Raw genomic sequence first — 25,274 nt, 5'->3', positions numbered from 1 at the left:
CATATGTGTGTATATACATATATAATGCAAATGTGTGTTTACACACACACACATATATATGTATATATATATATATGGGTAATGTCATATTATAGACTCCATTACACTCTAAAAGTGAATTCTGTTTGAAAAAGAATCATTTTTCTTGTTATGTGTAAGTAGTGGGTCCATTTCTGTACCATTTGTTACAGAAAAATGCTGGTTAAAGTGACATTCATCTAGCCAGACGGTGGTGGTGCATGTCTTTAAACCCAGCACTTGAGAGGCAGAGCAGGTGAACTTCTGTAAGTTTGAGGCCAACCTGACCTACAAGATCTAGTTCTAGGGCAGGCTCTGAAGCTACAGAGAAACCCTGTCTCAAAAAAAAAAAAAGACATTCATCTTATAAGATTTTGTCATATGCAAGCCCCTAAGGTCTGTTTCCATACAAGTCATACTTTAAATATCATGGTATAAGACAGCACATTTTAACTTCAGTAGAAAATAACACTTTGGTATGTACTATGTATCATTTTCTCAACATCATCCTTATAAACTGTAAATTAATATACCTATTATGTATGTATTTACCGGTGGTATCTTTGTAGTTTTTAAATCTTCAAAGTTTGGCTTCTTCTTCAGACTGCCTTCCAAGGATGTGCTGGTTTCTTGAGATGATTTCCCCTCTATGAAGGATGTATGTAAATCTACAGTTGGCTTACAATCCTTGCTCCAAAATGACATGTAAAAATCACCAGAATTTTGGTTGTTTTCTGGGTCTGTATTTTTTTCTGTCACATTTTGTTCAAAAGAGCCAGTTTCTCCTACTTTTTTGAGCTCATGAGAATAAAGACAAGATTCCATACTATTGCCAAAATCTGTATTTGAAGAGCCTGTTATTAAAAGCACATATTTAACATCCTAATATATTAAAAACATAAATTAACTAAATTGTTCACAAAAGTCCAGAGTTAACTTTTTTAATCTATAAATCCTATTTTACCAAAATTTATATCCACATTTCCATATTTTTACCTATTTAATCCATATTGTACAAATCTGTGGAAAAGGAAGTCAAGTAGATATAAAACAGTGAGGGGTAAAGCAGTGACATCTGCTCTACCAAGACACAAAATGAAGAAGACAATGTCAATCATCAACTGTGTTATATCTGTTATAACATCAACTGTGTTATATCTGTTAGATCATTGGTTTTCACTGGGAGGAAGAGTGGAAGTATTATCACTACTATCCTGTAAAACTGTCAGTGTATAGACAAACCTCAACCAATTAGACCCTGAAGTAAAACTTAGCGGACAGCGTTAGTCACGTCCTTCCACCGAACCCTATGCATGACTAAAGAAAATCCAAGGTGGAAAATAACTGAAAAAGGTGCTAGATTATGTAAAATATGAGAGACTTTGACTAAGACTTCTATGGTTTAAAAGCTAGATTGTATCCCAAAATGTTGCCTGTTATTACCAAATATGTATATAACTTTGCAATTATACATAGTAAATGAAAACTCCACTTCAAACTGGTGTAATTAATAAAATCATTAGAATTATGAGAAATGAGATAAATTTATAGATCAGATATATACTTCTAAAAGAAAGTCAGGAAGGCTGGAAAACAGTGAAAGATTGGCAATAATAATAAATAATGCTTATTTTTTGGATCAAACTATAAAATATCAGATTCATTAGAATAAATGATGGCCTTCTGTCTTGGAAAGTATGCAGATAATTTTAATAATGTATTGCAAGACTGAAAAATACTACTGGTGAAAACCTCACAATGTTCTGTAACTAATACTGTAATAAAGACTGTAAATAAATAACAGAAGTCAGGAAATGAGAGAAATGATGTGGAATGTTGCTAGTGGGGGAAGCTGTGTAGATGCGCGTGCAAAAGAAGTACGGAGGTGCTGTACTTCTATTCAACATTTTCTATTCAACATTAATGTAAACCGAAAGCATTTCTAGACAAAAGACATGTTTCAATGTCTACGAAGTAATACACAGATACTTATATTCACAATTTTCACAAACCCACCTGGGAAGTGACTCTATCTTAGAGACAGTAACAACCAGATATGGGTTCACAGCACTAAGTTGCAAAATGTATATGTAGTTCATACAGGTAAGGCCAGTTGGAAAATGTTGGGGGAATTATGACTGGCAGGAAGCCATCAATCTTCTTCCTCTTCTGCTGGTCAGTCAGCTTATTAGCAAATTTAAATCAGTTATTTTAAAGAATGCCCTCGGGTATCCCTCAAGTTCTTCAGAGATATACCTCCTGGTTTCCTGAAAATCTTGGGTTTATAAAATATAGATTCTGAAAAGAAGCTTAAAAGTCATCCAGTAACTAATTTATAGATTAATAAAAGGAAGTCAGGGAAAGATGATGGCATTTCAAGGTGACACAGATTGAGGGATAAATATGAAAATTAAATCTGATGACCAAGTCAGGGCACATCAGTGTGCCTCTGCAGATAGTGATCTTAAAACTTAGACCAGGAAAGTCAGAAAAATATCTATACAACGTTCAGATCTACAAAGTTCAAGAGAGCTAGAAGGAATGACACCACAGAACTAAAAATGGAATGATTTTTTAGGCACAGGATTTATCTCACATAAACTTCATGTCATATGTAATTACAGAGAGCTATTTTTTGTGGGGGGAGGGTTTATTTGGCTTACACTTCTGCAATACTATTCATCACTGAAGGAAGTCAGGACAAGAATTCAAACAGCAGAATCCTGGAGGCAGGAGTTGATGCAGAGACCTTGGAGGGGTGCTGTGTATTGGCTTGCTTCACATGGCTTCCTCAACCTGCTTTCTTTTTTTTTAATTGATTTTTATTGAGCTCTACAGTTTTCTCTGCTCCCTTTCCTGCTTCTCTCCTCCCCGTCAACACTCTCCCAAGGTCATGGGGACCATGAAGAACTATTTAATTATCTTTGAAGGCAATGAGACCCTGCTCAGACTTTCATCATGAAGATTTCTTCTATGTAAGTTTTAAAATGCTATTGTACACCATAATAAATTTTATAGAGCCCTATATAGACTGTATTTTATTATAAATACAACACTGTTATCTATTGATTAAAAGATTAGTTACAAGAGAATTTACATGTTCTCAATCACTTTTCTTACACGTATCACTTCTTCTGGTTTTATAATGAATGAAATAATATGAAAAATGTTCCTGGGCTACTACATCTTTGACCTTATTAAATTATCCACATTGATTATTAAGATATATTAAGCAAAAAGGAAAACATTACCTTTTATGTCATCCTTATGATATGTAGGATTTGTTCTCAAACAGAGACTTAAGAGGTCTGTTTTTCCTTTGTTGAAAACAAGATGCTGATGGATGCCAGTTTCACGTGGAAAGCAATTCTGATAATCAGGAAATGTAGAACTTTCATGTTTTGGAACAAGCACAAATAACAAGTTGGAAGGAATAGTCTCTGAAAGTTCTGCTTATTAGTTGCATAAGATTATAATATATTAGTGGCTTTAAATTTTCAGTAAACATATTCTATACAATATAAGCTAGATTATATTATTTACAAGAAATACATGACATAATTAACTGCAACTAAATTACAAAATTCTAATAGAAATTTCCTACGTAAAAATGTATTGATATGTTTGCATTCTGACATCTTTCAGTAACATTAAAATTTGGTAAAATTACAATCACAGCATGTCATAAACATATCTGCACCCCCATTTGGTAGTGAAAGTTAAAAGCAGTATATAGTACATTGTGGCTGCCAACAATGTCCACTATCTATATACGCAACTGTACTGAAAGATTCATAACAGACTGAGCAACCCCAGATTTTTATGGAAACTCTATAATCATAAAACTCACAGATTCTAGTTAACCAAAATGTCATCTTAGGTCACTCATAATTCAAAGAAAAAGAGGTAGGTACCTACAAACCAATGCTGTAAGACTAACACCAAACTATAATGGAAAGTTTCCTTCACCACTTTTAGCAGATTACACAGGAGTCAAAGACATAGGATAATATAGGTGAAAGAAGAAAGTAGGGGTCAGGAAGATGATTCAGTGTGTGAGGAAACTTGTTACCAGGTCTTATGACCTGAGTTCAATCCAAGAACCTATATGGTAGAAGGAGAGAACTCCTTACAAGCTGTCCTCTGATCGTCACACGCCAGTATATGCCAGCACACACAGCACACAGACACTTAGATACACAGGACACTTAATAAATTATTAATTAATTGCTAGATTTTTTAAAAAAATAAGCATGCAGAAGTGTCCTTCATTTCGTTTAGGAAACACAATAGCAGTTTGAAAGAAATCACAGGCAAATAGGATCGTTAGAGAAAAGAAGGTTGATAATCACTAATTTAAAAAATGTATAAATAATACAAATATTAGACAAAGAAATCATCATTTTATATGTAATAAGTAATATGCAGAAACTTCTACATGGCTTATGTAAATTTAACATTAATATATATTTAATCACAAAGATTTCCCACTTAGAGAGGTAGATGAGAATTTCATAGCTGTATTAGTTGGTTTTATTTTTTGCTGAGCTGCAGATCAAATCCACACTACGGCCTCATCCATATTAGACAATCACTACTACTCTACCATGGCTTTGCCCTTTGTGACTGGTGTTTGACGAGGGACACTAAAAAGAAATCCCAAAGGAGTAACCAAAATGAATGAAAATAATCTTACCTTAATTGACTCTCTGCATCAGCTAATTCAACTCTGTAAGGTACAGCATTCCCTGATTCTTCAAAGTCTGCTTCATGAGTCTTATTAAATACATGTTACATAATATTAGTATGCTCATTAAGTTATTATGAACTTAGCCAGTTAAGTGTAGGTAATATTTATATTTTTCCCTACAAATAACTCTCTGACTAAATCTCACATGTTCCAGGGAGACCAGATTCAACTCTTCTTCCTTAAGGGCACTAAATGTTTCATTCAATTTTCACAATTGTCACATTTGCGACCAATAATAGAAACTTAAGCAACAACTGTCAATCCCAATAGAGTACTGACTCGTGCTTTTCCAGGTTTCTTACTGTCTGTCTACAATTTATTTAAAGAACCAAAATTTTAATAAAAGGTGTGTATATATGTATGGGTATATGTATGGGTATATATATGCATGTGTATGTATAAATGTATGTGTGAAAGTGTGTGTGTATTTGACTAATATCTCACACTTATTTAGAGAATAAATAAAACACTGATATAAGAAAGAAAACCTGTAGCAGCTGTCAATATAGAGGCCACAGAAAAAGCAAGGTGTAGACTCTAGATTCCTGTTTTCTGAAACAGCCAACTCCAAAGTCGCAAGGATTTGGAGAAAGTGATTATTCAATGATTAGATAAGTAGGAAGTCAAAACGCAGGGACTGGATTACATCTGAGTCATATTGTTTGAGCTCTGCTTGGCTATCTCTGGTTCCATTGTAACTTCCAAAGATGTGCTGACATTATTGTAAAACCTCTCAAACTATAAATACTGTCTTTTCCTTTAAAGAGAAATATTTATTAATAATACCATAGAAACCACATTTACACTTAATTATATTTAAATAACAATCTATATAATGAAACTGATCTTTTTGTGAAAGCCTTAGAAAAACAAAGAAATAAAGAGACACCAAAACTCTACTTTATGCACTAACACAGAAAACATGAGTTCACATCCTATTATTCATGCCTCCATAAAAGTAGAAATGTTACTTTTGCATGCAGATCTATTTGCTATAATAAAAATTATAGTTTTATATTCATCAACAATCTGGAATCCAAACGTGAAATTCTTCTTAAGCTCTAATGAATTTTTTTAGCAAAATCTTACTGATAATAATAAGACATGGCTATTACATGCTTTCCATGTTGAAGACTTTGAACATTATCTACTTACACCATCCAGTTCCACTATGGTTAGAGATGGTGGAAGTCTCTCTATATTCGGTTTTTCTACTGGCATAAAGAGAGGTGGATATTGGACTTTGATCTCCTCAACTAGGAAGAAAAATTGGAAAACAATATTAGCAAATGACATGATTGATAATTTGTTTTTTCGAAATATTACTGTCTACAATAAAAGAACCATCTTTCCTGAATCAACACAAACATGGAAACACTATCAATTCCTTCAGCTCAGACAAAACACTCATTTTCTTGCTTTATCTTTTACATGAAGCTATTGAGTTTAAAGTCAGGTACTATACCAAATAAAAGGAGATGGAGTTTAATTAGTCTAGATGAGAATGATACATGGACAAAAGTTAAAGAGCATGTATTAATAATTGCTTACTTATATAATTTTAAGCATTAATGTTAAACGATGTAGTTAAAGCTTAACTGACCATCGCTATCAACATCATTTTCACTCTGAGAACTTTGTGCCTCCATTGTAGTTTCAGAGGGATGTGGGGACATATTTGATAGTATGTTCCGAAGTTGTTCCTGTGGAGTTCTACAAAACAATAAAAAATATAATCAGAAGAGGAAAAATATAAATAGAACTTTGACCGGACGAGATGTGTACTTGTCAAGTGAATGAGAATTGAAAATTCACCATAATATTAATTCACAGATTATTGTGCTTAGTAAAATTTTAATTTAATGAAAGTTTTTAAATCAGTTCCACATCACTTAAAGAGTTTTTCAACTGCATACTGTGTTTTGTTTAAAATGAAGACCAAAGTCATCACACCAGTCAGTATTCTCTCAAAAGCCATATGGAGTCCAAAAACCATGCCATGTTGTTGACAAAGCTAATTTGCAAGTGTATGTTTTATCTCACACACATTGCACTATGGTAATGAGTTCTGAGGCATCCTGCGGACATTTAGCTAAATTTTCAGCACACTGTAAGAGTGGGAAAATGGGGTCACATGATAAGAATGTGTGCTGTAACGTCTGTGGCATCTATTTCCTAATTAACGTCTAGGATGGATGTAGCCTGCTTCAAGAGGAAAACATAGAGCTTGAAAATTTTCAGAGTTCAGAGGTATATTCTGGAGTATGTTCAGAGAATTGTGAGGAGGAAGTTCATGTTGGAGGTAATTAAAGACAGCTGCACCACCCTCATAGATCATGCAAGCACACGTGCTTGCCATGTAAAAGACAAGGCTGTTTTATTGATATTGTTAATGCCAAAAGAAAGTTAAAAATTTCCCATTCTTGTTCAAACTCCTTTTGGCATTTTCAATGTTAATAGACATTAGATTAAGTAATCTCTACTATGATCCTTATTTTTAAAGATGAAATGGAGGGGGAAAGTGGGAACCTTGTTATTTAAATTACTTAGGCAGAGAAAACAACAAGAGCAGGAATCTGAGGACCTTGCCTAATCAAGCACACATTTCTAGCTATAGCCTCATTTTGCAGTACATAGTTTCCTACTTCTAAATACCACAGCTGCATTTTCTAAATATTGTACAAATCACATAAATACAAAATCTATTGTATTTCTAATCTTTATCTTTTAAAAAATTCTTTGAGAGATTCCTTCCACTCAGAGTTTGACTAAGTTATTTATATTTGAAATGGTATGAGAGTATATATAAGCCACCCCAAAAATTCTACGTGGAACTCTTAAAACTGATAAACACTTTCAGTGAAGTGGCTAGATACAAGATTAATTCAAAATTTCAGTAGACTTCTTATGTAAAAATGATAAATGGGCTGAGAAAGAAATCAGGAAAATAACACCCTTCACATTGGCTAAAAATAATATAAATTATATTGAGTAACTCTATCCAAAAAAGTGAAGGGCTGTACTAAAAGAACTTCAAATATTTGAAGAAAAAAATTAGAAAAGATATCAGAAGATGGAAAGATCTCCTATGCTCATGGGTCAGTAGGAACAACATAGAAAAATGGGCATCTTACTAAAAGCATTCTATATTTCTAACACAATTTCCATCAAAATTCCAACATAATTTTTATAGACATTGAAAAAACAATATTCAACTTCATATGGGAAAACAAAAAAACCTAGAATAGCTAAAACAATCCTGTAAGAAAAGGAACTTCCAGAGGTATTGCTAACCCTGATTTCAAACTCTTCTATAGAATTAAATTAAGAAAAACAGCACACTATTGGCACAACAAATGGATAAATCAATAGAAACAAATTGAAGACCCAGACATAAATCCACAAACCTATATACAATTGATTTTTGATAAAGAAGCCAAAGTTATACAAATGGTTAAAAGAAAGCATTTTCAACAAATGGTGCTAGCATAACTGGTTGTCAGCATGTAGAAGGCAAATACATCCTTATCTATCATGCTATAAACCTCAAGTCCAAGGAGATCAAAGACCTCAACATAAATCCAGTTACACTGAACCTGCTAGAAGAGAAAGTGGGAAATATCCTTGAATGCATTGACACTGGAGACAACTTAATGAATAGAACACTGTAACACAGACACTAAGATCAACGATTACTAAATGAAACCTCAAGAAACTCAAAAACTTCAATAAGGCAAAGGACTTTGTAAATAGGACGGAAGAGTCACCTACGGAATGAGAAAAGAGCTTTACCAGCCCCACATCTAACAGAGGGCTGATCTCCAAAATATATGGAGAATATAAGAAAGCAGACATCAAAAAACAAAATAATCAAATTAAAACATGTGATACAGATTTAAACAGAGAATCCCAAATTGAAAAATCTCAAATTATTGAAAGATCCTTAAAGAAATTTTCAAAATTCTTGGCAGTTAGCAAAATGCATGGTGTGGGAGGTCTTTCTGTCTATGTGTTACTTTTATTGGTTAATGAGTAAAGAAACTGGCTTGAACTATCGCATGGGAGGAGGAAGGTGGAGTTAGAGAAAAGCCAACTCTGGCACCTCCCACAGAACCATGCCACATAAATAAAGGCAAAAACACCTTTTTTTTTTTTTTACGGTAGTCCCCTCTTCATCTGCTCTTTAAAATTCAGCAAATTTTTATTGAAATAGTTTTCATCATGACTGTATGTTTGTGTTTCTGTATGTGTATATTGTATAAACAAGTATATGAATCTGTATGCTCATGTGTGTGGCAGTGTGAGAAGGCTGGCCACTCATACATGTAATTTTTCAACTATTCTCCATTTTGTTGTGATCGTGATTTTGCCTGGTCTTGATTTTGCCTGTGTGGTCAATGTGTTCCAAATGTCTGCTTATCTCTGCCTCCATGGCACTGGGATTGTTAATATTTTTATTATGCACAGCATTTTTATGTGGGTTCTGGGGATTAAGTTAGGTTCTTGTGTTTATATCACAGATACTTCACAGACTTATTAATCTATCCGTCGTACTCAGCATTATTGACAGAAATCCATGTAAATATAAAGTAAATCTGTCCCAGAGCTTGTGACTGAGAGTTTCTAGACCTAGGAGAGTGCCAACTGCTATCATTCTGCCAAAAGACATGGTATTTAGCTGCTTTCTGAACACAGGTCTCTCTACCCATAGATTAATGCAACCCTCAATCCTCATCAGAAAAGTTGCTTTGTACAGTGCAGCAACAGTTTAAAAAGTCTCAGCAGTGGCTGAAATGTAGAGAAGTGTCAGTGGTGTGCTCGACCAAAAGAAAGATATCTACCACATGCCACCTCTTCCCAGGGCTAAGAGAACAACATGGAAGAGTAAACAGAATTTAAGGAAGAGTGGGAAGAAAAGATCTATTCTGAGGATAACAGGGATATTGCACATATTAACACACAGTAACTGAAGCTGCTTACAGAAGACTTATATATGATCAAACCAGTCAACATGCCAATTGGGGAAGGAGATGGCAGGGGAAGGGAGCTCAGGAGTTCCACCCTAGCTGAGGATCTATTGAAAGTTGATAGCTGATAGGGGAGGGTGAGTCAGTTCTCTTTAGGGGTGTAGTCCCCAGAACTCTGATGATGCTCTAACAGATGTCCCCACACAACACACACAGTCAGTGGGTGAGCACTAATTAAAGAGAAAAGAAGGAAAATAACATCTTGCCTTGAAGAACTCAAATTTTTAAATGCAAAAGAGCTGGGAAATCATCAGTGGGACAGCAAAGCAGAATTAGGACTAGGCTTAGAAAAAACTTGAAGACAAAATACCACTCACAGGAAATATGTTTGAGAACGTGCCAAAGATGACATCGGCTACCTCAAAATAGAGGTTGTTTTCCCTATGATGATGCACAGGCCTTGAGATCACTCTCCAGCCTCACTCGAGAGAGTGTCCCCTGCATTTGATCCTCCAAAATGCAAATCAGAGGCCACTGTCCTAGCCCCCTGTCTCTCAGGAAGCATCAGAACAGTAGCAACTCGGTACTTAGCATCAGACCTACCAAAGGACATGCTTTCCCCATCCTCTAGAAAGCTGGAAGGAACTGAGTGTACGCATCTCTGCTGTGTAATAAATTGAGCTTATGATGAGCCAAGTCAGAACCTTTGTTAAAATTACCAAGGATGATAATATCTGCTCATCTGTCATGTTGGTTTCATGTTGCAACCTTCATTTTTAAACAAATTACAATACCATGTATCTGGCCATAGGTCCTTGAATAAAATGAACTAGAGTTAAAGTATAAAATTAAATATATAATTAATGTTAAGTTAATTCAAAAGATCAGTTTTAGTTTAGTAGCTTTGTAAAATAAAATCTCAAATAACTATGAAAAACACAGCAAAGTCTATATTTTTGTGTTTGTTCGGTTTTTCAAAACATAATTTTTTTTGTGTAGCCCTAGCTGTCCTGGAATTCACTCTGTAGCCCAGGTTAGCCATGAATTCACAGATACCTGCTGCTTCTGCCTTGCAGATGCTGGGATTAAAGGCATGCACCACCAATGCCTGGCCATCAAAATCTCTTTGAAGTAAATCTTTATTTATTGTATGCTTTTGTTAATATTCTTATATCCCTTTCTGCAGCTACATTTTTTTATATTTCTCAAGAAAAGACTATACCATACATGTGTTTGTGTATAGATTAAGTAATTAAAATTGTTGCTAATAGTCAAAGTTTCCAGAGAATTTAAAATTGCTTTAAAATTAGATATAAAAATAAGTAATATACATACAAAATTGCTTCATAAAGCCATGCCCCACAAATAAGAAACATAAATAACTTCTATTTCCTAACAAACAGCAAAATACTACTACATACCTTCTGTGTTTTTTAAGCCATAATTTTTCCATATATGTCAGACTGTCTTCTGTAAATTCAATATTAATTGGTTCTGTCCAAATTTTCAAATTAGTTTGTACTTCACATTCCTCCACTGAGTCTATAAAAATAAACACTGCACATAATTAATGTAGTCATGCCTGTGAATTATCATATTCCTTCTTTAGATAGTCAATTGTTTGTTGAGGTCAGTTCTTTGGTACCTATCTCTATAAGGAAGCTGATAAATCCAGGACTGGAGCTTTTCTGACCTCCAGATACCGCCCCACTCTCAAGCCTGCAACATCCCCCAGAATAAAATGCTGGAAGAAAATAGGAAAAGGAATTGGTGAAGTTTCAAAACAAAATTTTTAGGAATTCTAATGCTAAGCTGGTCCTAACCTCATAGCAAAGACTTTAGCGGTTAGCATTGAGGAACAGCCAAATGAAAGCAGTTAAATAAGCAAAATAATGGAGTTAGTCATTTTCTTTGATGAGAAGAGAGAGAAGAAATCTTGAGAGCAACAACTAGAATCTAGTAAATGGAAGAAGATAAATAATTAAGAATGTGAATTGTGAATATGAACATTATAACAGGGGGAGCAGGGGTATGTGTGTGCATATGTGTGCACACAATTTACTGAAGTTAAAAGAACTGAGGTAGAAAAGTTGAAGGTAGGAAGAAGGGAGAGAGCATTTTTCAGAGGAAAGAATCACTGTGCTTGAGAAATGACTCCCAAATCTGGAAACAGTAGAAGGAAGTAGGGGTCAAAGCAAAGAGCCCGTGGTTCCCTTTTCTCCATTCACCAGTGGCACAATCTCAGTAAATGAAGACGAGGCCTGGCCCAGCTTCGTGTGCTTATCGGTGTTTTGATATCGGTGGTTAATGACAATCACAAATTGCTAGGAGAACACTCTTTAGCTAAAAATATATTCAGCAAGATACTTTGTTTGAAACCATGTATGTTAGTCAATTCAAGGACACACAGATTCATGATGTGTGTTTTCCTCAGGGAAAGGCTCATGAGTTGTCGCTGGGGCCTCCTTGTCTTATTTTTGGCTCTGCAGCCTTTTTTTTTCTAGGAACTTGTCTAACACTCATCTCATGGTGACTGGGGCAGTTTCCTTAATACACAGCACAAAGATCCAGAGTAGAGGAGTCCAACTAAGCCAACGAGGGAACATCTCTGCAAGAATGGTCAGAGAGAAAACAACCTTAGCTCACAGAAAAGCCCAGGTCAGAGAAAGCACCTCAAGGAGTCTGTGGATGACTAAAATTAATTAAGGTAAAAATTAGTGACTGAAATAACTGGACAACCTAGGTGTTTAAAGCAGGCTGATATGCTAAGTGGTATTAAATTCAAGGATTCTTAAAGTGAGTTGCAATAACAGCTATACAATTTAAGCATTGTATTTATCCCCGTTATTCGAACCAAATTCTAAGTATCTGAAACTATTAAGTGTTCATGATAAAGAGAACACCAAAATACTCTTACACTCTTCAGATGGAGTGCCAATTTAGGAAAGGACTTTTCGGAGTAGCTCATGTTTATCTAGTTTAGTGGAGGACAAACATTTCTGAGAACACAGCTGTTCTCGTCTCAAGTACTGACCTCCCTGGAAATATATCCAGGTTATATGTCAAGATCTGTACACGAAAATGTACAGTAGTTCTATATGGTCAAAATGAGAAATGTCCTAAACAACAATCAACATTTAAACTGAGAAATGGTGGCACATAAGAGAAAATATTGAAAATAGGTGAAATGGCAACCGTTCACATTTTTGTGCATGAAATGTGGCACATGGTAAGAACACTGAATATCAGTGATGTCGCTGCACTTTTCACATAGTAAAATGACTTCCTTGATATTAAGGCAGTTTCCTGGGGGTGCCACAGGGATAAATAAGGCTGAGATGGCTGAGATAGCTTACCTAGCTTACTGCAAGTACGATAAACAAATCTGTATCTGAAATGTGTATTTACCCCATGAAGATAGACCACTGCAGCTTTCATGAGAAAAAGGTATAACCATGCTTAGTGATAGGCCATTGTTCCCCGTTCATCTAAGGGGCCTTGTGACATCCACCTAATGGCCAACCAATGTCTATGAGTAGATTCAAGTAAACAAAGGTGCTGCAGACTACAAAATGCTACAAAGCCTAAGAGAGATAACGTAAGTCTCGAATTAGACAGTGAAGTAACATCCTTACCCTGCCATATGAATTGTATAATTATTTCTGATTATAATTAGTGATAGAAATAGAAAAAATGTATGTATTGAGTCAAGGATCACCGCACTAGAGCTTGTTGTCCAAATCTGACCTATCGCTTTCCTATAACTGATTTCTGTATTCATAAATATGAGGCTTTATTGCAACACAGTACACTCATTCATTCATGTGCTGTCTATGACCTTTGTCCTACTTCATTCAGAACGTTGACTAGCTGACCTAGCTTCCAGCAAATGCCTACGTTCTGTAGCAGGTCAAGAGCTTCTGTACTAGTGTATCAACTTTTATAATACCTCTAGGATTTGTAATGCAAGATTCTTTCAATATTTATGTCTAAAAAAATACTTCCAATGCACCAAATATAAAAAAGATTCAAAACAAGGCTCTATCTTTCACCTCATGTGCAATAAATTATTATAAACTCAAAAAAGTTGGAATTTAAAGGTGTTTCTGGGGTTCTGGGCATTGTCTTTTCTTCAGTGCATTTCCTGGTTACATTCTACTAATATAGAGGCTGTCTTAGGGTTACTATTGCTGTGAGGAATCAAAAACAAGTGGCAGAGGAAAGGTTTTATTGCATGTACAACCTACTGTTCACCACTGAAGGAAGTCAGGTCAAGAACTTAAACAGGGGAGGAACCTGGAGGCAGAAGCAGATGTAGAAGCCATGGATAAATGCTGCTTAGCAGTTTGCTCCTTCTCATTTGTTCAGCCTTCTGTCTTATAGAACCACCTTAGAGACAGCCCCAGTCACAATAGGCAAGGCATTCCTACATCAAGAACTAATTTAGAAAATGTCATATAGACTTGCCTGACAGCCCAATGTAATGGAAGTATTTGCTCAACTGAGATTTGATCCTCTCAAGTGATTCCAGTTTGAATCAAATTGACCCCAAAACTAGTCAGTATAGTTCATGTGAATGTCATGAAGAAACCCATTATTTTATATGTAGACCAAATATTGAAACTAAAACATTGCAAAGAAATTTTTTTAAATAAAAGAAAAAATATTAAAACCAAAAATCTATGAGGTTCACTGTGGTCATATATTCAACTTGCAAATTATGGTTTACAGTTTCCATGGAAACATTTACTCTCCCCTCCGTTCAGTTCACAGTATTGTTTTGGAGGCTGTGCAGTTTGTGGAGGTTGAGGCTTCACTCGAAGAAGTAAAGCCCTTGGAGGAATGCTGCGAGGTGTGCAGCAGCATTCTCCTCCCTGTCTTGTCTCTGCTGCCTGCTCTACTGTGGTTAAGAAACAAGGAGTCCAGTCATCTGTTCCTGTGGCCTTGAAGTCACCTGCTTATTGCCTTATTTTGATGGGCTGTATCATCTCCAACTGTGAGCTAAAATAAATTGTTCATCCTTTAGGTTGCTCTGTCAAAGATTTGGTCATACTGAAAAGAAATATTATAGACCTACTGCATATACAGGGTTGTTTGCTTTCCTGGCCCACAGACTGCCTCACCTGATAGATTGCAACAGTAGATCTAAAACGGAATTGTTTTCTAATGACTGCTTCCTTGCAGAAAAAAAAAGACTGTTGCTTCAATGCTCTATTCTTTTGATGATCTGAATTTACATAGAAAAGCAAGGCAAACATGTTCCACGATCATTGCATGCCTTTTAAATATGAAACAACTCGCCATTGACCACCTAGTGTGTACACAAAACTCCCTTGAGAAGCTGTAGCAAATTGCTCTTTATTGTTTTTGAGAATCTGTGTTTTGCCAGGAGTGGAAAGGAATGAAGATTCCTTTATTTTGTTATATGAATATTTGAACAATGCCCATACCTGGTTTTGCTGCGTGTACGTTCTGCTGTTTGTTTTCCCCCTCATGTTCAGCTCTCCACTGAGTTAAGGCTTCCCGAAAGGACTGGGCAGATGCTTCTTCATCAAAAGGCAATTCACACAAAGGCTTGTACCTTGAATTTGTACCTTCTCCTCCTTCTGCTGCTGTAGTTTCTACCTAGCAAGTTAAAAATGGAGCAAAGAGTTTTTATTAAACTTCCTGAATTTTATAAGAAAAACTTAAAAGAAGAAATATTGAATTTAGAAGAGTATGTTTTTATATAACATTCATCTAAATACTTTATTGTTTTCTTTAAAACTCAATGGGTAGTTATAAATGGTCTTCTCAAAAGATGATAACATAAGAAACTATAAAGCTGATGACCTTTATCTTTGTTCTTCCTCCTCTACAGCTGTTCCTTCTATGTACACATTATCCATCCTTCCTCCTTCCCCAACCTTATGCCCCTTACCTTCTCATAGTAGAGCAGTTTTGTGTTTAGGAGATAGGGTCTAATTCTCTATGTAGCCAAGATTTGAGATATCTCTACTTTGGTCTCCTGAGTTATGGGATTATAGGCATACAATTATACTAGTTAATATGATTATAAATGTGTGTGTGTGTGTGTGTGTGTGTGTGTGTGTGTGTGTGTGTGTGTGTGTTTATCCCTTGCTGTCAATGTGCTCAAAACCTTTTGATTCTCTAAAATTCAAGGTTTCCCTCAGGGTCTACAAAGTGCCTAAAGAACTTTCTCTCTCTGTCCTATACCGTCTGCTCCTCTGTCCCTTATCAATCACCTATTCCAGCTATGCTTGCAGTCTTGGAGAAGTGTGAACCATCAGGTCAATTTCCTTTTCACGGCCTTCTTTACACATCAATTTTCCTCATGCTATTCAATTTCTCAAATATCACCTACTTAGAGAGTTCTCCACTGGTTATAATGAAGATTCCTAACTCCTCTGCACCCTCCTTTATCCATTTGTTTTTCTTCCCTATAGCTTATTTCTGAGGCAATTTATTCTACAGATCCCATTAGAATTAAATAGGTGATTGTATTGTTGTCTTTTTATTAAATAAAAATACAGTACATGGTTAAAACCTAGTAAGCTCTCCTACCAAGTAAATGGAATGATCAAATTCACCAATGTAAGCAATGCAACCCAAATTGCTGGTTCTTTGAAAAAATCAATAGCATTGGTGAACTCTTAGAAAAATTTACTAAAGGGTAGAGAGAAGATTCAATTAATAAAATTAGTGATGGAAATGGAGACATAACATAGACATCTCTGGGGAAATTCAGAGATAACGATATACTTTAAAAATGTGTACTTTTCTAAACCAGAACATCTAAAATTAATAGATAATTGTCTTGATATATACAACCTTTAAAAATCAAATCAAGAATAGAAGTGATTTAAACATGTTCCAATCCCCCAGTAAAATAGGAGAAGTAATTAAAGTTTCCAACCACAAGAAACACAGAGTGAAATGGATTCAGAATAGAATTCTATTAGACATTCAAAAACAAATTATTGTTAATACTCCTCAAATTATTTCATAATATAGAAACAAAGGGGAAACTGCCCAATTTTTTTGATGAGGTATCAACTACTCTGATACCTAAACCACATAAAGACCCAACAAAGAAAGAGAATTGAAGACCAATTTCACTTATGAACATAGATGCGAAAATTCTCCATAAAATACTTGCAAACTGAGTGCAAGAACCCATGAAAACTATCATCTACCATGATTAAATGGACTTTTTCCCAGAGATGCAGGGATGGTTCAACATATGCAAACTGATCAATGAAATCCACTACAATAGCAGACTGAAAGACAAAACCCTGATTATCTCATTAGATTCAGAAAAAAAAATCTGTCAAAATCCAACAATCCTTCATGATAATAAACCTGAAGAGATTAGGAAACAAGAGACATAACTCAGCATTATAAAGGCAAATTACAGCAGACAAAACCCAACATCAGCCTAAACAGAGAAAAATGGAAGCACCTCCACGAAAATCAGAACAAAGGAATGGTTGTCCACTTTCTCCATACTTGTTCAATAAAGTGCTTAAAGTCTTGGAGGTCACTCTGTAGACCAGGCTGGCCTCAAATTCAGAAATTTCCTGCCTCTACCTCTGAAGTGCTGGAATTAAACATCTGTACCATCCCTGCCAAGTGTAAATTTTTTGGAGATTAATGATCATAAAAATTGTTCCATGAAAATTCTACAAACACAAGCACTTTTAGCAAAGTGGCACAGGTAAAAAAATATACTGACAAATGAAAATTGTAGTGTCCAATATACACATCACAAACAAGCTGAGAAAGAAATCAGAGAAACAATAGCTTCAAAATGAAAGGAAAACAGACAGACTGACAGACAGATAGAAGACAGAAAGAAAGAGAGAGAAAGAGAGAGAGAGAGAGAGAGAAAGGAGAAAGAAAGAAAGAAAGAAAGAAAGAAAGAAAGAAAGAAAGAAAGAAAGAGAGAAAGAGAGAAAGAAAGAGAGAGAGAAAAGAAAAATCCAAACATCCTAGGGTGATTCTAAACAAGCAACTGCAAGAGTTGTATGATAAAAACTTTAAGGCACTAGATAAGATATCAGAAGATGGAAATATCTCCCATTCTCATAAATCCCAATAAAATATAGGGTAAAAAAATGGCCACCCTAAGAAAAGCAATCTACAGATTGAATGTGATCCCCATGAAAACTATAGCACAATTGTTTGTTTCAGTACTTGAAACAAAGTTTCCAACTCCATATAGATACATACGCACACATATATACACCAAAAAGAAAAAAAATAAGATACCAAAAGCAACCCCAAATAGTAATAGAACTGATACAGGTATTACCATCTAAGATCTCAAACTATACTACTGACCTATGGTAATAAAAACAACATTGTAATGTCATAAAAACAGACAAATTGATTAATAGAATTAAACATAACAAATAACTATGTGCTCATGGAACACTTATATTTTAATAAAGAAGCTAGAAACACACACTGAAGGAGAGGCATCAGCTTCACAAATGGTGCTGGTCAAACTGGATGTCTATATTATAAGAAACCAAATAGATGTATTTTATTACTATGCAGAAAATTTAACTCCATATGGATCAAGGACCTCAACATAAAGGCAGATAAGAGTCCTCAATGACCAGGACACTAAAATCTATAATTCCCTTAAAGAAATTAATGAAAAGACAAACAAAAAATGGAAGAAATCAATATATCTCTTAAAGTCAAGAAAAAACCCAACATTTAAAGGAAAAAGCACAAGACATGAAAATTGAAATAGAGGCAATATAGAAAACACAAACTGATGGAATCCTGAAAATGGAAAATCTGGGTAAATGACCATGAACTACAGATGCAATGAACTACTAAATGCCTACATAAAGAAGTTAGAGAAATTACACACTAGTGAATTAACAGAACACCAGAAAACTCTAGAACCAAAAGAAGCAAACTCACACAAGAGAAGTAAATGCCAGGAAATAATCAAGTTGAGAGTTGAAATCAATAAAATAGAAACAAAGAGAACAATACAAAGAATCAATGAAACTGAGTCAGTTCTTTGAGAAAATCAACCATATAGACAAGCCCTTATCTAAGCTAACCAAAGGCAGAAGTGTGATGTCCAAATTAACAAAATCAGAAATAAAACGGGAGCATAGCAACAGACACTGAGGGAAATCCAGGGAATCATCAGATTGTACTTCAAGAACCTGTACTCTAAGAATTGGAAAATTTAAAAGAAATGGAAACCTTTCTTGATAGTTTCCATATACCACAATTAAGTCAAAGCCACATACACAATTTAAATAGACCTATATCCTCTAAGGAAATAAAGCAGTCATTAAAAGTCTCCCCATCAAAAAAAAAAAAAATGCCCAGGACTAAATGGCTTCAGCACAGAATTCTATACGAATTTCAAAGAGCAAATTTCAACACTCTTTAAATTTTTCCACACAATAGAAATAGAAACATTGCCAAACTCCTTTAATGAGGCTACAGTTACCCTAATACCAAACCACACAAAAAATGCCACAAAAAAGAGAAATACAGACCAGTCTCCCTCATGATCATCGATGCAAAAATTCTCAATAAAATACTGGCAAAATACTTTCAAGAACAAAACCCTACTGGATCCCTCTTGACACTAAGTGAAACCTCCAGGAAAAGGAATTGGTTACATTTCATTGAGATGTCTGCCAAAGAGGCTCATAGAAATTCCCAATCAGTTCAGGTTATTGCCAAGCTGATTAGTAGTTCTACACAAATTTCTATTAGATAATCATGTCTGTCGGGTTTCCATTTCTAAATGCACATTGTTTTGTCTCCCAATTCTTAACCTTTTTTTTTCTTATATGTTTGCAGTTTTCTTCTGGTTTACTTGTTTTATTAGCCTGTATATTTTCTAAGAAGAGGGAGAACAAGACATGAAATTGCATGTGGTAGGAGGTGTAGAGGAGCTGAGAGGTGACGACAGAGAGGAAACTATGATCGGAATATACAGTATAAGAAGGAAAGACAAAAGTCTATTATCTAGATAAAATCGTATGCTTGTTTTCTATGTATCATATTACAATTATGGAACTGTAACTCATCCAGTGTTGGTTCACAGTACATCTTTGGCAGGTCTATGGGAAAAAGAAATACATGAAAATGTGCCCACATGCTCGAGAAGTTCACACATAGCTCCTTTGCAGGAAAGATAATCATGCTGAAATAGAACACTTATGTACATGAGCTTGAAACTCAAGAGACTTCATTTCAACCCAAACTTAGTAAAGTAGCAATGCTTTCTGACTAAGTAAGCCATAGTCTGTGAGCTACTGAAAAACAATGAATACTGATGTAGGTGGTCCTTCTGTATATGTGTTGCTTTTATTGGTTAAAGAAGCTGTTTGGCCTGTGATAGGGCAGAGTAGAGTTAGGCGGGAAAACTAAACTAAATGCTGAGAGAAAGAAGGCAGAGACAATGGGAAGCCATGTAGCCTCCAGAGGAGAAAGACAGGAGCTGCCAGCCAGAACCTTGCAAGTAGGTCATGAGCCTCTTGGTAAAATATAAAATAATAGAAATGGGTTAATTTAAGATGAAAGAGCTAGCTAGAAATATGCTTACACTATTGGTCAAATGGTATTGAAATTATTATAGTTTTAAGTGTGACTATTAAGAGTCTGGGAAGATGGCGGCCTCCCCAAACAGAATATTATATAAGGGAAGGGGGATTAGAATGTCAGTCAGAGTAGACAGTGTTTCTTGCTAAAGGTGTAATTGAAAAGGAATCTTTCCCTGGAAACTTCCTACTTTTGGGAATTTTTTTATTTAACTTTTCCTCAATAAATACAATCCATTTTTAAAAAATATTGTTATGAATCTATATTCTCATATATATATATATACACACACACATATATATACATGTATTATACATGTGAAGATTAAAATATATGTAGCACATTTTGTGATCAATAGTTAATCTGACAAACTGCCAAATTTTGGCATTCATCTACCTTTATACACTGATTAAATTGCCTATCACCTAAGTCTTTGTATTTTGAGCATGTGAAAATTCTGAGACAAAATTGTTATATTATATCCTACATTTTATTTTAATGATTTTCTCCAATATTCATATAATTCCTTACATGGTCAAAATGCCCAGAATTTCACATTTTCAGTAAATTTTCATTTCAAAACACAATTTTCAATAGAATCAAGGTGATCTTAAAATTATTTTTATAGTCTAGTATATCCAATTACTAAAACAAGTAAATAGTAACTTACAATATTGTAAAGTATCATCCCCAAATATGTACTTCTAGTAATGGACATGAATGGATGTTGATCAGGAAATAGCCTGCTTTGTCCTTAGTTTACCTCAGTGCTGTTCTCCTGAAGAAGTAGGGCTTTAGGTTTCTCTTGACTTTTACTGGATGCTTCTGGAGACGTATTCCCTTCATTAGATGGATTTGCTTCCTTTATAAATTGATGTGCAACATCTAACACGTTGGATAAGATTTGAGATTTTGCCTATTAAAAAAGGAAGAGTGTTGTCAACATAAATATAGGAACCTAATTATTTAACAAACAAAAAATCAAGTTTACAGAGTTGTACAACTCAGTAAATTTAATAAAATTTAATTGTTACTTAAAATAAAAAATACCATTTGTTTTTTATTTGAGATCATAATAAAATTATATAATTTAAACCTTTGTATTTTTCCTTTCAAACTTTCCCATACACCCCCTTTCTCTCATTCAAATACATACTATTTTTTATTTAATATTGTCACATGAATACAAGCATATATACTTGTACATACATTTATTTTCCTATATATACCAAGCTCAGTATGTATAATGTTACTTGGTTATATGTTTTCAGGGCTGACAATTTGGTATTAGATAAATAATTGATGTGCTCTTCCCTAAGGAAGTTGATTTCTTTCTTGACTCCCTGTATTTTGTGTGTGTGTGTGCATTATTCAGGCCTCATGGGCCATCCCCCCATGCATTTTTACATGTCTATCATTATTTTCTTTGTTCAGCTCTTTTTTATGCATTCATATTTGTGAGATATTAAGACTGCAGCTTTTAAAATTACTAGGAGAAACAATCCCACAGCAAACTCCTGGAACCTATGGCTCTTTCATTTTTTATGGCTCCTTTTCCTCAAGTATTGAAGCTATTTTTTTTTAGTGTATTTATTGGGACTAGGCTTCACGCTTCTACATTTTGATTGCTTGTGGTTTTCTGTCGATTGCAAAGAGATGTTTTCTTAAAGAAATGTGAAGACTACTCTGACCTGTGGGTAGTGAGTAGTAAACAAAAATTTAAAATGTAATTAGGTAAAATGTTGGCTTAGTAACACGGCAATTGTAGGTTCTCCTCCAAGATCCATAATTTCACTAACTCTGAGTGGTTGGGTAGGATGCCAATACCAGGCATGATTTCCCTTTGATTGGAAGCTCTTATGTCCAGCTAGAGTGTTGCTACTGCCACTCTATGGGAGCCACTACTGTACCCTCAGTGTTATTGTGCCATGTTGGTAGTTATTGTCATTTGTGGACACCATGGCTTAGAAGAACTGTTGGCTGCTTCCCTCCTTTGGAAGCTTGCCCTGTTTTATCTGATATCAACCATCCTAAACAGCGGCAGCCATCTACTGAGGGCAATATTTGAGATGCACAATATTCTAAGTATCTTTAAATTTTTTGTTATTTTGTCCTCAAGGAAAACCTGAAATGTAACCAGCCTTTTTATTTTCCTGTTTTAGGGATAAAGCAACTCAAGCTCAGAACGTTTAAATAACTGCCCTTTGGTCACAGAGTCAGTGGGAAGCAGAGCAGGGATGTGTGCGAGTCCAACGATTTATCCCTTCCACTATGCTACTCTCACACAGAAAGCTGTGTTACATTACGTGTGCTGTGGCGAAAATGAAAACGCTAAATAGATCACATCTATTAAGATCCTAGTTGCGTTGCAGTGAGTTTTCCTTTGTAACAAAATGTCTTCACAAAGCATATACTGTCCAGAGGTAGATAGCAGAAAATTTTCTCTGTGTACTTTCCTAAAACTCCAAGTCATTCCACGTTTTATGTCTTCACTCCTTGGGTGACCGACAGGAAATGCTCTGCTACTGTTTCTGTATCTTCATCCTCTTGGCCTCCAAATATCCTACGTCTCCCTCTGAAACCACCCCCTGCTTCTCTACACTGCCTTGGCCCCTCCTCTTCTATTTTATGACACCTGGAGATCTTTACCATCACTTATTCTATGGATTTCACATCACCATTTCGCATGTGTCCATCTTATCATTTTAAGAAGCTCGTGGAAAGGAAAAAGCATGCTTTGCTAAACCTTGCACAGCTGTCAGTGTGTCCACTAAGTGGTGATTGGTTAAAAAAAAAGTAAAGTATAAAAAGAGGTAAAAGAGCTGCAGAAATTTTAAAATTAATTTTAAAATGATGTTAAAAATAACTATTCTTATGTCTCCTCAGGGCATGACTCTGGACAGGGGAAACTTGAAAAGGTTTATTTTCTGAGGAGTCTCCTACCAGCAGGTAGGCTGCTCTGTCCCATGACTCTGTAAAATTTGAACTAACTGGATCTAAATTTCAACTAATTTCCAAGAGTGAAACACAGAGTCTCCAAAGACTCTCTAAGATACTGAGCATCCAGAACAAAGAAATATGGATCTCACTTATCAGAAAGCATAAAAAAAAGAATAAGAGTACAATAAGATTCAGAAGTTACTCTTTTCTCCTACGCCATGGCAATATTCCTATTTTAAAATATTCACTTAGTTATAAAAATAATTAGCTAAGATTATGTTGAAACTCTTCAGTTATGACCTTCTACAAATCTATTAGGATCCATTGCAATATGAACTAGTCATAAATCAATGATTATCAAATCAATCAGTGAATATCACACTGAATTTATAGATAACCCATGACAATATGACTATGTGCCTGACACACATGTATTGCTACATGAACCATACACTGACTTGTAACAGCTTCTCCACATTTCCCCAGTGAATACCCACACAAATCTGTGCAACTTCTGTTTTAAAAGATATTCAAGCCAGTGATAAAGATCAGCCTTAAAGAAACAACTGTGTTTCAGTGATTATTTTTATTCCAGAGAATAATTGAGCAGAAGTCTTATTGAAAATTGCCAGGAAAAATGCCTGTAAATTTTAAAGGCACTCACATTGTTTGACTTTTATATAATACTTATAAATATCAAAAGTATAGTAAATTTTATAGAGAATCATTAAGCGTATAAATACATAATGTCAACAAACCGTATTCTTGTTCTAATATAAATCTTGATACCAATATTCCGATATCTTTTATAACATCCTTAAATAGCATATTAGATATCAAGTTATGACAAAAATATATATTGAAGTTAATTACTGCTAAATGGTAGTCTTCTTTTTTAGAAGATAGAAGATTGCATACAGAGATGTCTACTAGGGTCTTTGAGAAATGAACCAGTGAAAGTTGGAGAAGAGTACTGAGAAATAAACCTAGCCAAGGCATGAAATGGCTGTGTAATGGAAATTTTAAAATACTGAAGAATGAAACTGATGAAGGTTCTCATTTCTAGAAAATGGAAAGACCTCCCATATTCCCCCATGAATTGGCAGAATGAATAGTGTGGTAATGGTATCAAACCAGAAAAACTCTAAAGGTTTGAGAAATTCCTATAAAAATTTAAATGATAGTCTTCACAGAAAAAAAAAAACTTACTATCCATACAAAAGCTCAAAACACCTGGGAAGTCAAAACAATGTTAATCAATACAACGTTTAATGATGTCTTTTTTTTTTTTTGAAAGTCATTGTACCAAAAACATCATGACTCTGATATGGGAAAAGATAGACCATGAGAGGAATATAGAGGAGTCAGGAGCAAACTCATTCAGCTTCAGTCAACTGATCTTGGACAAACATACATTTTGGCAGAAACATATATTTGCAGAAAGACAGCATGTTAAGCAAATGCTTCTTTAAAACAAAAAGGTAAAAAACAAAAGCTAGATATTCACATCCAGAAGAATGAAGCTAGACAACTCCATTTCTAAAAAAAATTATGTTTTAACTAATTTTTGAGAAGTTTGCATAATGGATTTTTTCAGTTACCTTCCATTTCTTCCGTAAGTTTTCCAAGATTCACAAACACTTCTCTACTCACTCTTATTTTATGCCTTTTCTTGTACTTTAAAATAACCTTTTTAGGCTACTTTGTGTTGTCCATATGCTAATGGATGTGGAGTCATCCACTGGAGTGTGATCACCCTGAAAGGGCCACACCCTTCAATAAACCTGACCCCTCCAAAAGCCCTCAGTTACCTATAACTCCACAGGTAAGGTTTAGGGGGTGAAGATGCAGCTATTTGTGTACAAATAAACAAAGCAAACCAAAAAAAATGAAAATGGATCAAAGACCTTAATTTAGTACCAGAAATATATTGGGAAAAATACTTCAAGTTTTTCTAGACACAATGCAGTAGCTCAGAAAATTGTTACTAGAATAACAAATGAAATACA

The 25,274-nt window shown here is 34.9% G+C and overlaps 1 protein-coding gene across 6 annotated transcripts in view; it reads right to left on the bottom strand.

Annotated features, from left to right (window-relative positions):
- The window catches only part of Zbbx (zinc finger B-box domain containing), an 89,918-nt gene that overhangs the window by 24,613 nt on the left and 40,031 nt on the right, over window positions 1-25,274 (bottom strand). For 5 of the 6 annotated variants that reach the window (XM_048424751.3, XM_048424754.3, XM_085682496.2 and 2 more), the window contains 8 exons: window positions 21,089-21,241; window positions 15,186-15,360; window positions 11,157-11,292; window positions 6,372-6,481; window positions 5,924-6,024; window positions 4,715-4,794; window positions 3,270-3,409; window positions 571-872 (listed from right to left, as the gene is read on the bottom strand). In XM_048424751.3, the coding sequence (XP_048280708.3) occupies window positions 571-872; window positions 3,270-3,409; window positions 4,715-4,794; window positions 5,924-6,024; window positions 6,372-6,481; window positions 11,157-11,292; window positions 15,186-15,360; window positions 21,089-21,241 (1,197 nt within the window). The remainder of the gene's footprint in view (window positions 1-570; window positions 873-3,269; window positions 3,410-4,714; window positions 4,795-5,923; window positions 6,025-6,371; window positions 6,482-11,156; window positions 11,293-15,185; window positions 15,361-21,088; window positions 21,242-25,274) is intronic. The other variant, XM_048424753.3, reaches the window with a different exon arrangement.

The sequence above is a fragment of the Myodes glareolus genome, chromosome 20 (assembly GCF_982192425.1).
Source record: "Myodes glareolus chromosome 20, mMyoGla1.1, whole genome shotgun sequence".
NCBI lineage: Eukaryota > Metazoa > Chordata > Mammalia > Rodentia > Cricetidae > Myodes > Myodes glareolus.
The sequence above is the reverse complement of the archived record's forward strand: the minus strand, read 5'-3'. Positions and strand labels throughout refer to the sequence as shown.